This window comes from Mustelus asterias, chromosome 22 (assembly GCF_964213995.1).
Source record: "Mustelus asterias chromosome 22, sMusAst1.hap1.1, whole genome shotgun sequence".
In the NCBI taxonomy this organism is placed as follows: domain Eukaryota; kingdom Metazoa; phylum Chordata; class Chondrichthyes; order Carcharhiniformes; family Triakidae; genus Mustelus; species Mustelus asterias.
The window spans coordinates 63,206,434-63,220,598 of record NC_135822.1 but is presented as its reverse complement, the minus strand read 5'-3'; the positions used below and the strand labels follow the sequence as shown (position 1 = coordinate 63,220,598).

At 39.3% G+C, this 14,165-nt stretch overlaps 1 protein-coding gene across 50 annotated transcripts in view; it reads left to right on the top strand.

The window, feature by feature from the left end:
* The window catches only part of LOC144510121 (calcium/calmodulin-dependent protein kinase type II subunit beta), a 268,446-nt gene that overhangs the window by 250,358 nt on the left and 3,923 nt on the right, over positions 1–14,165 (top strand). For all 50 annotated transcript variants that reach the window (XM_078239439.1, XM_078239470.1, XM_078239437.1 and 47 more), the window contains 3 exons: positions 8,620–8,695; positions 10,543–10,637; positions 11,596–11,830. In XM_078239439.1, coding sequence (XP_078095565.1) covers positions 8,620–8,695; positions 10,543–10,637; positions 11,596–11,828 — 404 coding nt within the window. In that variant the 3' untranslated portion in view covers positions 11,829–11,830. The remainder of the gene's footprint in view (positions 1–8,619; positions 8,696–10,542; positions 10,638–11,595; positions 11,831–14,165) is intronic.

The window sequence follows — 14,165 nt, the reverse complement described above, 5'->3', positions numbered from 1 at the left end:
GACTTTTTTTTGTTTGATATCAAAAATGTCACAGGTTTTAAACATGCTGTAGCTTGTGTGTGAATGATGGTTGAATGAGTTGGAAATTTAATTTTTAAACTTAAAGGAATATATGGTGCAAGTGTGGTAGGTTCCTTTAGCCCTGATTGTTAATTTACATCCATTTATACATTTGGGTTCATTTTAATTAGACTGTCAGGGAATTCCAGCATGTCTCAACTTGTGGCATACACCAGGTTTCTTGGTAATAATGACTGAACAACAGAAACAACAAATACGCGTTTGATGGTTGTTACTTTTGTTTCCACAAAACCAGGTGCATTTTCCACTTGTTTTTTAACGTTAGATTGACTTGGTCAAAAATAAAGGTCTCCGGTCATCTGTTGAGCCTGTACAGAGAATCATTCTAAATTTCCAGTTCATGACTTTGTAGCTGGTGGTTTAATCTTCCCAATAGCTAGATAACATCTCCACTGAGCAACGAGCAGAAGACCACTTGCAAGCAATCTATATGGCTGAGGCAGTAAACATCTTTAATAACAAATCTGCATTCTGTTTAACCCGCAGATCTAGCAGCAGCTGTGGAGAGGGAAACAGTTGATGTTTCAAGTTAACTAGAACTAAGGGGAGGTAGAAATGTGATGGATTTTATGGCATTGAAGGCAGGAGGAGGGGGGAGGGGGGGTGCGCGAAGAACTAAAGGGAAGGTCTAGGATATAATAGTGGGCTGGAGAGATTAAATGAGAAAGTTGTCATGGAAAAAAAGGCAAAGGAAGTAGTTGTAATGAAGAAACAAGGTATCTGTCCACACCTGCAACTTGCCAATTTAAAAAAACATTTACTTAGGATCTTGCATTATGCTTTCTAGCTATGTCCATATCTTTGTGGTTACATTTCATGCAATCACATGTCTCCATTTTTTAAAGTCACTCATATGGTATTAAGTGCCTTCCATTTTTTTTGGGTGGCACAGTGGTTAGCACTGCTGCCTCACAGCGCCAAGGACCTGGGTTCAATTCCGGCCTCGGGTCACTGTCTGTGTGGAGTTTACACATTCTCCCCGTGTCTGCGTGGGTTCCCTCTGGATGCTCCGGTTTCCTCCCACAGTCCAAAGATGTGCGGGTTAGGTTGATTGGCCATGCTAAATTGGCCTTTAGTGTCAAGGGGATTAGCAAGGTCAATGTGTGGGGTGGGATTGTGGTCGGTGCAGACTCGATGGGCCGAATGACCTCCTTCTGCACTGTAGAGATTCTGTGAAATCTTAGCAGTTCCAATTAAATGGAGGGGAATCACTCCAGATGATAATTTGTATTTGAGGAGTCAATAATCATTCTTACTTTCAGTTTCATAAGTTTTGAATCTAATTTCTCACTCGAGCAGCAGTGTTATTACAAACGTGGCATAAGTAACCTTTCCTCATCACCAACATCACAGTTCCTAGAGACAGGATGTACTCTTTCTATTCTCAATTTATCCTTTGATGAGCAGGTAATAATTATTTTAATCCTTCTGGCTGATAAACTCCTCCCTATGCCATGTTAAGTTCGATTTATAATGAACCAGAGATGACAGCTACAATATCAGAGCATCTGGAAGGGCATAGCTTGTCAAGTAAATCTAATCTGAGGACAGCTGGATAATAATAGCATCTTTAGGTCACTCAGTTTAAATAACAGCTCAGTGTCATTAGTAGAAAGATATGGCTAAGCACTCAGAAATGACCAGCAAAGTGGCAGGTATGTTGAACTGTAAGAACACTTTCTCTAATTATAAAATATTTGGATGTTTCTTGATATTTGCAATGAGGATGTTAACTTCAGAAAGCTCGAGTTATATTAGTGAAAGATGCTGAGATGAATGGAAAAAAACATATCTTGGTCTGCTTTCAGTTGTCTGTAATTATTGGCATTAAGTGCTGTTTCCTTTGGTAGTAAAGAACTATGCTATGATTGTCACCCAACGGGCAGCCTGGAGAAGAAAGCCAATGTTACTGTTCATCTGCGTAATTACCCTGTTTAAGATCCTGGTTGATTGTTTGACAGGACAGTTCTGTGCATTGCACTAGAGGAGCACTGAAGTGAACCAATGATGATTTAATTCGTAGAAAGCTGATCTGATTAGAACAGGCTTTGTTATGGAGCACTAATTATGTCATGTGCATTATTCAGTGAATGGAAACTTCATTCCTTCTAAGATTTTTTGAGTCTTCATTCTGGAAAAATTCAAGCCGGATGGATGACCATAGAAAAAATACTTCATATTGATTTACTTAATACTGAACGTTTAAGTTTTCCTGACTATTACTTTTTTCTTTGTTCTATTTGTTCTAAGTAAAGTATTTATGACATTTAACAGGAAATTCTGGAAGAATAGAGTGTAAAGATGTATTTTATAGGTATTAAAAGTACATCTTTACATTCTATTCTGCTTCTGAACATTAAAGGGCCATGAATGCATGCTTATTTAACCTCCCTGCATTGTAAAGTTGGCCTGTGTAAATATTGGCCACAAACTGTCAATGTAAATTCTGGAAAACGTTAATGTGAAATAACGTGAATATATTTTTTTCCACATTCCAGCCTTTTTTCCAAATTGTTCTTTGCCCCTTCCTATGTTTTTCTGGGGAGAATATGTAAGCATAACATCTTTCATGCTTATTCCAATGCCTTAACAAATCGTAGTTCGAGAAACAGAGTGTTGGAGAGCACAGCAGGTCGATCAAAAATCAGAAATGCAGGTTAATGTTTCTCCTGGGATGGTAGAAACAGTTAAGGGTCGATACTGAAAATATTATTTCCTCTGTAAACTCTTTGAAATGCTTTTATCTCCTTCACAGTTGTATTGTCTGAGTAAAGTACAGGAGATTCTCCCAAACATTTTTCTTCCATGAAAATATCCTCTTCAATTTTCCTACATTCCCAACAGGGCTTGCTGAATGGTAACTCTAAACAGCTCCTGTTGCGAACTTCTTGTTCCCTTTTCAAGCCAATGGTACTTCAGCCAATCACAGCAGCCAAATTCTAATGTATGTTCCCTCCCGTCATGCCACTGTGTTCATTCTGTGTAAATCAAGTATTAAACAAGAAGTGCTTCCTAACCTTTGTACAGATGCAGCAGTGATGATCAAAAGAGTGCACCCATTTTATCATGTAATCCTGCCCTACTTTCTTAAGGGAAAGAACTTTCTCAATTCAACTAATCAATCTGGCTAGGCCACAACTTCACAGGCACCTGACAAGCTCCAGTATTTTTACTAAGGTCTTAGTCCTCATGTGAAGGGCATTTGCAACTATTCAACTGTGCCGATTACCAAGTATACTTGTGTAAAAGTAATTTTTTTGATCAAATGTTTAAGCAAAAAGTAGAGGGCTGACTTATACGCGAGTAATATTTTTGAGAGGTTGAAATCCATGCATGGTGGAGAGACAACTGTTTGCTTAAAACATGAAAAATATTTACCAATTACTGGTGAGCTATGCCATGCTTTCAGAAGGCTAAACAATAGTAGCTGTAACCTCAATTTCTTTTTGGATACGATGAGCGCTAAACCACACTGAGTGAACAGAGGAAAACACATATAATCCAAAAACAATTGGTAGATTATGACCATAATATCAGTAAATTAAAATTACTGGTCGAAACAGGTTATTTATCCTAGTGTCAGCTTGTTTAGAGAGCAACATTGGTGGAAACGCCATTCTGACCTGGCAACACTGTTGGTAGCGCCTGTTTTACTGCTGGCAGCCCCATCTGAATGGATTAGTAACTCACATTATTTCTCATCTCGTTAGAAGACATAATCTGGAGTGAGGTACCAGAGAACATTGTGATTAAAGATTAGGTAATCACACAGTATTGGTAGTCTGACTATACTATCAGGAAATTATAATCACTGATAGTAGCTTGTGTTTACACTATTCTGTTGTAGTATTGTACACAAAAAAACATGAAAAAAGCACGCTGTTCTCCTATCCTTCAAAAAGTAGGGTCAGATTATACACAAGGTTATGTTAAAAATTAAGGAGCTTTGGTCGAAGGCCAGGGATCAACTTTTAAATGAGATCGACTATTACTACAATATAGTAGGTATTCCATCCAAACCAATTTCCATCTTTACCTGATGTGCACCAATTCATGCTTTCAGCAGAGGTCGTTGGTTAGAATTTAGGAATAGGAATCATGACTAGATGTTCTCTCCCCAACCCAGGCACTGAGCCCACTTTTTCTTATCGTTCACTTATGGAATGTGGGCATTGCTGGCATGGCGAGCATTTATTGCCCATCCTGAATTGCTCTTGAGAAGATGCACCACTCTTGTCTTTGTAGTGTGGGAACTCCCACAGTACTCTCTCCCTTATGCGTGTGCCTCAGAAAATGAACTGATGAATCATTTTCAAATTAATTCACTCTCATTTCTGCCATTTTGGTCTCAGTGGAAATCATGGCCTTTTCCATGTTAACTTCAACAGTGGGTTCATGTCACACTATCTGTAATCCCCACAGCTTGCCTGGAGTTGCAGAATTTCACTGGCTGTCCTGTCTGGAGACAATGCACATCTCTTTAACCTGTCTTAATGCTCTCTCCACTCACATTATTTGTACCTTTAAGACTTGATTAGCTGTAAGTATTCGCATTCCAACCATTATTCTGTAAATTGAGTTTGTCTCTTTATATGCCGTTTGTGAACAGAATTCTCACTCACCTGAAGAAGGAGCTTAAGGCTCCGAAAGCTTGTGGCTTTTGCTACCAAATAAACCTGTTGGACTTTAACCTGGTGTTAAACTTCTTACTGTGTTTACCCCAGTCCAACGCCGGCATCTCCACATCATAACTTCAACAGATGCAGAGAAGAAAAAAATCTTATGTGAGAAGACTGATGTGGATGACTTGTGATTGTACTCTGAAATATTTTCCTGCATCGCACGTTTGATGAAGATTAATTAATGGAGGGAAAAGAGAGAATTTCATTTACAGCCAAAAAGAAGAAAACATTTCCATCAATCATTTTCTCTGTTACTTGGGAACGAATAGCTGTAGAATCATTAGACTCAAATGAGTCTTGTGTACCAATTTGGGTTTACTGAAACATTTCCCAATTTTCTATATAATATTTGTCAGTGAAGAAAGGAGGAGCTATTAACATCGTATAGGATCTCTCCATCATAGAATTATCACCAAATTAAATTGTGAAAGAAGAAACATGGTGAATTCAGTTACTCTGGGATACTGCACTTGGGAAACCCATGGTATTGGTGGAGAGAGGAGGCTCAGTTTGAACTGACGGGAGAAGAGTGCCAACAAGAGCTGAGTGAAAGAGGAGATGACTCGTATAAATGTAAGGAAGAAGAATGCCACAGTGAAATGTGGGCAGAAGAGGAAGAAAATGGGAGGAGGAGAGGCGTTGCCTCTGTGGTGATCATTTAAAGCTTTTTAAGGTTTATTCGACTGAGCAGTAGAAAGTACCAACACAATAGTCATAATCTTCAATTTCTCTGCAAGAAATGAGGAGAAATGCCTGCAATTTATGCCTCAAACTCCTACTGTGTAAATAATGGAAGGTCGTGTATATCTACAGCCTAACCAGCCAAAACCCCATGATACTCTTCGTATTAACACAGGAATTGTAAACACTAACACTTTGCAGACTAGAGAACAATTGCAAACGAAACTGTAATTACCTCAAGGTATAATCTGATGTCAACTGCTTTTGAGACCCACATTAGCACCACTGTTTTCCAAGTGGAGGGTTCAATGACAGCTACAGGTTTAAAACTGCCAGAAATCGTCTTTCTCATGGATTATTTGGGCTGCTAGACTTGACAAGATGCACACTTAGCTTGCAGATGGCTTGTGCAAGAATTGCACTTGGGGATTTGGCAGTATTTGACATGATATCAAGTGTAAAATCAGCCATCAGTCATGAATGACCTATTCAGTATTGAACACTGAGCCTCACAGAGCTATATAATCACTGTGTTCTGTTGCTTGGGAAATCATACAACTTGGATACCATATGAACCCCTGGAAAACTTATATTATCTACTTATTACATTGATCACAACTTCGTCTCCAAAAAGCTAATATGTAACCATCACTATACTATGCCATTGTATTTGAAAACATATTTTATACATTGTTTTCTTCAAAACAAAAAAATGTATGTTAAAATTAGATAGGAAGAGGGGAAAATCAATTGTATTCTTGTGGTCTCAAATGCTGCTGTTGTTTTGACTGAAGTGTTTTTCACATCATGAAATATTGAGTCCATTACTGTATTCGGTCTCAAGACACTCAAAGATACTCCCATGTTAGCACACTAATATGAAGTGAGATGAGTTAAAAATTAATACATACACAGTCTCAATTGGTATGATTACTTTTTGCTTTAAGTAAAATTGCAAAAGGATAAAACAGCCAAAAATTGTGGAGGATTATTGTCAAAAGAGATATTGGTAAAGTTGCCATAGATGACCATAGGTTTCACTCCCCTTTGTTTTAAAGTTTATTTATTAGTATCACAAGTCGGCTTACATTAATACCACAATGAAATTACTGTGAAAATCCCCTCGTCGCCACACTCTGGCACCTGTTCAGGTACACTGAGGGAGAATTTAGTATGGCCAATCCACTTAACCAGCACATCTTTCGGACTGTGGGAGGAAACTGGAACATCCAGAGTAAACCCATGCAGACACAGGTAGAACGTGCAGACTCCGCACAGTGAGCCGGGAATCAAACCCAGGTCCCTGGCGCTATGAGGCAGCAGTGCTAACCACTGGGCCACCATGCCACCCGGGGAGAGCTGACTGATGATAACCTGAGGATCACCACACCGCAAGCGAGGGGCAAAGTTGAGAAGGTGGGCCTTCAAGAATAACCTTAGGGTTAGCTCAGTTGGCTGGATGGCTGGTTCGTGATGCAGTGTGACGGCAACAGTGTGGGGTATTGTCATATATGCATGCAACATCACAGAGTAATGAGATACAGATCTGTTGTCATGCAAATATCCAGGTTGTACGTTTGAAGGAGTGCCTCACTTCACCCTTTGAGGGTGGGCAAGGAACAGGTCACTTGGCTACTCTCATAACTCTTAATTGTAGCCTATTGCAAGAGGCCATATGTACTGTGCTCATTGTCTCCCATGGAACATTCTGATATGTGCGTGGGGAGCACGGATAGTAATCTAAGTTGTCACATGATACATTTCAGCCTATTTATTGACAATAGTATGGGAGTATGTTAAACAGTGTTTAGTATTTCAAAGGTTCCCTGTGTCAAATGCTCTTTGAATGAATTTGAATACTGTCAGAAATTTGTCTATGAAGCACTTTTAAGATGCCAACCTGTTAGCCCTGCCTTTGGCATGGTATATAAATTCAGGGAAAAGGGGGGGTTAAATGCTAACTGTTTTTGGTCTCAGAAGGGCAGGATGGTGATTTATTTTTCAGAGGAAAGAACTGTAAGACAGTGAACAAGTATAATCCTCAAACAAAACTTTTTTGTCCTAGTAAAGTGACAAAACTTCATAAGGTCTGGGATACTGTCTCTGAATTATTCATGTCATAACTTAATTATTTTACATCACTTGGCTTTAAAGATGCCCCTGAGGTGGGCATCGATTTAGTGCATTTTTGTGTTGACATTCAGTATATGACTACTGAATACAGTGATTCAAACATCTTTTTAATTGTGACCAGGACCTTACAGCAACTGTTTTATTAACAGTAACTAAGTCAATTTGTGTTTTATGTTCATAGCCGCTATCTCAAATGGCAGAGGTTTCAAGTGCCCTTTATTTAAGAAGCAAAACAGTTTAACAGTGCAAGCATTGCAAACAATAATGCCGTTTCAGTGTAAAGTGAGCCATAGCCCATGATGTATCTTGTTCATGGGTTCTGGGAACATTGCTTAATTGTCTGTTGTGTGTTATATGTCTTGTCTGTTGAAAACAAGCAACTAGAAGGACATCACATCTCGGAGAGTCGCAAGTCTTAAGTAATTACCGTACTTTCACGAAAACAACCTGCAGGGTATATCTTTTTAAACGTATTCCAGAGGCAATGTGGCTTATATTCGTGGGCGGGTTATATGTGCGACTTTTTTTGCAGATGGCTGGCCAACTTCGGTCTTCCTACAGGTAAGAGGTAAGTCATTGCAAAAGTGGAGATGGCTAAGATTTTAAACTGTCTGTGTGAACAAGGGAATTGTCTTAGCGTGTTTATGGTTGGGTTTAAATCTTTATGTATATGAATGAGAGGGTAGTTTTATCAGGCATTGTGTCGGGCCATTTTGACGTGGGATGGATTCATTGTGCGGGATTACACGTGATTTACTTTTGTTCTCAGAAACACATTGTAATAATGGTAATTAGGTTACAGCCCAGGTTTTTTTTCGTGAAATTACGGTAACAATGCAAAGTACAAGTTTAAAGTTAATTGTAAAAGTTAGTGTTACCAGCTATTCTAGGCACCAATTTTAATTAGCTACAGAATAAAGCAAATCACTCTAAATGGGAATTGATACCAGTAAGCAGGGATCAAACTGCTAATTTTTGTCCCCAGTAATTATGATGTTTGGGTGGTATCAATTGTCCCATTTTCTTTTTGATTTATTTTCAGCTCGGAAGCAAGAAATCATCAAGTTAACTGAACAGCTGATTGAAGCTATCAACAATGGGGACTTTGAAGCTTACGCGTAAGTTTAGAGATCATCTTTCCCATTCATTAATACTTCATTACTGCTGCCCTTCCAACACCTGATCATTCGTAGAAATATTGAGAGCTATTAAAGGCAAATAACATTTACATTGCATAAGTGCCAGGCAATGATCATCTCCAACAAAAGAGCACCGAAACATCTCCCCAAGACATTCAATGGCATTACCATTGCTGAATCCTTCACGATCAACATCCTGGGGGCTACCACTGACCGGAAACATAACTGGATGAGCCATATAAACAGCAGGTCAGAGACTGGGAATTAAGTGGTGATTAACTACCCTCCTGACTGCCAAAAACCTGTCAACATCTACAGATGTGTGATGGAATCCTTTACACTTGCCTGGCTGAATACGGCTTCACTCAAGAACCTGGGCACCATTTGGAAGAAACAAATGGCTGGATTGGCTCTGCATCCACCATATTAAACATTCACACCTCCATCATCAATGGCAATCGTGTGTACCAGGCTCCTTCCAAACACCTGACCTCTACAACCTAGAAAGGCAAGGGGAGTGAATGCAGGGAACACCGCCACCTGCATGTCTCCTCCAAGCCACACATTATCCTGACTTGGAAATATAGTTCTTTTACTGTCGCTGTATCAAAATCCTGGAATTCCATTCCTAACAGCACTATGGGAGCACCTCCACGGTTCAGGGTGTCTCACCATCATCATCTCCTGGGCAATTAGGGATGGGCAACAAATGCTGGCTTTGCGACGCCCATACCCTGTGAAATATTTTCAGAATTAAAGTTTCCATGGCAGTTATTGCCGCCTGGACACACTTTTGAAATGTGTTCTGATATTGGGTTGGTGTTAGTGTAACCTGTGCAAAGTCCAAATGGTGAGAGACACCCTCCTAAGTTTTAGGACCTGGTGTCTGATGTATAGCCCTAATTTCTGCATTGATATGGTTGTAGCAGTAAATTGCATCCTTATGACTACTTATACTTCAGGGCAACGATTCCAAGCGTGTTTCTCCCATATCTTGCTCCTGAATAAATAATTGCATATTGTCTTGGGATTAGGACCCAACAGTAGGCAGGGCAAGAGTATTAAGCCCCCGATGTGAACCTTCAACTGGAACTCTACTGCACCCCCCCCACCCCTTCCCACAGGTTAAGTTTCAAAAATAAATATTGTGCGTGAGCATGAATAAAAATTCTGCATTTATAATTAGGTTTCACATAAAAAAGAATATGATGATAGTCCATCTCATTGTTCTACACTTCCCAGGATATGTACTACTAAAAAAAATGCACGTTATAATGAGTAATATGGTTCACATGATGTAGTACTCAGTGTTGCTGCAACAGTTACTAGATTATTATATGCACAATTTACAGCATCAATAATTATTATGACAGAGTGGGCTTTATTAAATTACTTTATTTGGCATTATTTACAGGTTTGTTGTTTTGGAATAATCATGCAGATGTATAAATTTATAGACTGTCACAAAGAGAATATGGAAACTAAAATGAAATTTTGGGAAAGATTGCAATGTAAATACATGGGAATCTCTCTCTCTCTCCCTACATGTATATATATATATGTCTCTCTATATATATATATATATATATCAATATATGTGTATCAGTATATGTGGATGCGTAAGAGTAGATATAGATTCCTATTGTTGAAGCCTGTTAGTTTACTTATATAACGTCATGAATGTTTCGTGTTTTTTGCTGCTCTAAGCAACTGCCTAGTTTGCTTAGTGGTTGCACCAGTCCTGACAACAGGTCACTTTTGTCATTGATCATCCTCAGTAGTGTTTAGAATTGACATTTTCATAAGATATTTCTTGATCTTTTCAGGAAAATCTGCGATCCAGGACTGACCTCATTTGAACCTGAAGCATTGGGTAATCTTGTTGAAGGGATGGACTTCCACAGATTTTATTTTGAGAATTGTAAGCAATTTTTAGCACTGCATGTCATGTAATTTAAAGCTGAATTGGAAAATATTTCATGTAATGAGAAACTAACAGTGTCCTTGCCTGATCTCTCCAGCAGAGTATGTCCTTGCTCCAGCCATGTACCATCATGACTTCTTTCTCCTTAAGCTCAGAATAGTTTGGTTCCTTGAATTCTACCCTTGGTTCTTCTTGTACTCAGGAAATAACTGGTTGCACAGTTATTCCTGGTCTCTGTTCAAAAATTTCCATCACTAATACCTTTTGGTATTTCATCTGGCAGTTTGGCAGAAAACTTTTAAAATACGGAGAGAATTTAACGCAGATTTTCTGAATGCGCTCTCAGTGAATACAATTTCTTTGTATGCTATCCCAACATGTGAGATAGCATCACATATCAGCAGTCTAATTCCCACTTGATTAAGAGGCAGCCTCCCAGTTTAGAACTCCGACATCAAAACTGCTAGCCTGTCACATACAAACTGCTACCTCTGCCAGTATCAAAGAAAATTATTTGCCCACCTACCTACCTCACCCCCCCCAACATAACACCCCTTATGTTCTCCTCAGGGTACACACAAGCTAAAGTATAGACAGGCAACTTGCACCCAGGCTTCGACTAATTTCACTCAACACTTAACACATAGTGTGCCGGTAATTCGCCGACTTCTCTCTGCTTCCCTGGGTACTGCCACATCACCCCTGCAGTACTGCAGGAAAGTAGTGTCCAATTTGAAATTTAATTGTACTGAAGGAGTCAAAAGATGCAGATATGAGGAAAGTAACCATGTTCAGGACTTAAGGAATAATTGCTGCTGATAATAACTGGAAATAGGGAAGCTTTTTCCGATTCTTCTTGTGGAAAATTCCTGTTGATGGGAAGAAACTGAACTGCTAGACTGAAGTGATTACAATTAAAAGAACTGACTATTGTCCTCCTTCTTCTCTTATGTAGTGTTATCTAAAAACAGCAAACCCATCCACACGACTATTTTGAACCCTCATGTTCATCTGATTGGGGAAGACGCTGCCTGCATAGCATACATTCGCCTCACCCAGTATATAGACATTCAGGGTAGGCCACGGACAACCCAGTCAGAGGAGACACGGGTGTGGCACCGTCGGGACAGCAAATGGCAGAATGTTCACTTCCACTGCTCAGGTTCTCCAGCAGCACCACTCCAGTGAAGGTACGATTTCAAAGTTGGGGATGAAATAACAATACAATTGAGAAAGGGAAAACGAGGTAGCTTATAATGGAACATCACAAGCATCAATTGCCCATGCTTGCACACATTTTGTTTAGTCACTGGCATGAATTTAGTTTAGTTTGGCCAATTCAGTAGAGAACCTAACTGAAAGAATGTTTGCTATCCTGTGTACCAGCCTAATGTGGGGAACTTGAGACTGTCCATAAGACAAAAACCACCACAATTAATTTGTAGCAGACTCAGTTCGCAGACAGTGACACACTTGTTTGACATGAACTGGCCGGTGACTTGATCTCCCAAAATGATCATTTTCTTCTGTTTATTCTTCCTCTTCCCATCACCCACCATTTGGCTGTTCCCAACCATCTGCTTAGTTGCTACCACTGGGAGTTCCTGAGAGTTTTGAGAGTGTGTGTATGCACATATTTATTCTGAAAAAACAGTGGAAATACTGCAGCTCCCAGTTACTTCACTAATACAATTTCTCAGCCCAGATTATAACATTCAGTCTCAACACAAACAAGGCTATTTAATATCCTGCAGGTGTATAAGTGGAAGGTCGAGTACATTGAACTCACTGTTCTGAGGACAAGTTTTTACTATTTGTGGTTAAATAGAAGACTGCATAAAATGATGGCAAAATTTTAACTAAACTTGTCAGAATGTGCTGTGTCTTCAACTTAAATGTGTCTTCAACTTAAATAAGGCTAATTATAATGGTACGAGAGACGAGTTGTCTAAGGTGAACTGAGTAAACAAGGTACAGGTCAGTAGATAAGCAATGGCAGATATTCAAACAGCAGTGAGCAGTGGCAGATATTCACTCCTGCTCAGCAGGAGTTTATCCCAATCAAAATAGGGATTCCAGGAGAAAGAGGCAAAATCCATGTTTAACAAAGGAGGTTAGGATAATGTTAAATTGAAAAGCAGGATATTCAAAATGGCATAGGACAGTGAGTTCAATGTACTCGACCTTCCACTATTCACCTGCAGGATATTAAATAGCCTTGTTTGTGTTGAGACTGAATGTTATAATCTGGGCTGAGAAATTGTATTAGTGAAGTAACTGGGAGCTGCAGTATTTCCACTGTTTTTTCAGAATAAATATGTGCATACACACACTCTCAAAACTCTCAGGAGCTTCCACTGGTGGCAACTAAGCAGATGGTTGGGAACAGCCAAATGGTGGGTGATGGGGAGAGGAAGAATAAACAGAAGAAAATGATCACTTTGGGAGATCAAGTCACCGGCCAGTTCATGTCAAACAAGTAGTTGACAAGAGGACTGGGAAGATTTTAGGATCCAGCAGTAAAAGATCAAAAAGCTCATAAAAAGGAAGAAAATAAACTTTGCGAAAAAACTTGCATGCACAATAAAAATAAACAATCAGAGTTTCTATGGATATATGAATAGGAAGCGGCCAGCTGAGGTAAATGTGGGACCTTTGTGGGACAAGGTGGGTGAATTGATAACAGGAAACAAAGAAATGCTGGGTATGCTAAATAAATTTTTTGCATCGGACTTCACTGCAAATATCTTTCATTGCAAATATTGCAAATTACTTTCATTGCAAATATCCTTAAGACATCAGATGGGCTGATTTCAAATAATATGGTAGAATTTACAAAAATCCCAAACATAAGGGAGAGAGTATTAGAGAAACTCAAGGGGCTAAAGGCAGACAAGTCACCAGGGCCTGACGACTGAATTCTAAGGTTTTAGTGAAAATGGCTGCAGAGATAGTGGACTGACCCATTGGTTGAAATTTTTCAGAACTCGCTAAATTCCGGGAGGCTGCCAGAAGATTGGCAAATGGTCAATGATGCCATTGTTCAAAAAGGGAGAAAGGCAGAAGGCAGGGAACTACAAGCCAGTTAGGTTAATATCTATTATTGGCAAGACATGGGATGAGAGAGGAGTTGTCTAAGGTGGTTAACCAATTCACCTGCCTTGTTTGAATATAATAAAACATAGTCAAGATGGTTTTATGAAAGGTAAATCATGTTTGACAAATTTGCTCAAATTGTTTGAAGATGTTACAGGGAGAGGAGATAGAGGGGAAACTGTAGATGTTGTGTATTTAAATTTTCAAAAGGCATTTGACAAGATGCCACATAAGAGGCTGGTGCATAAAGTAAAAGCCCATGGACTTGAAGAAAGTGTATTAGCATGGATTGAAAACTGACTGTCACTTAGAAAACAGACTGTTGGAATAAATGGGTCTTTTTCAGAGTGGAAAGGTGTAACTATTGGAATACTGCAGGGGATCGGTTCTTGGCCCACTATTTACATTCATGACCTGGAGAAAGGAGCG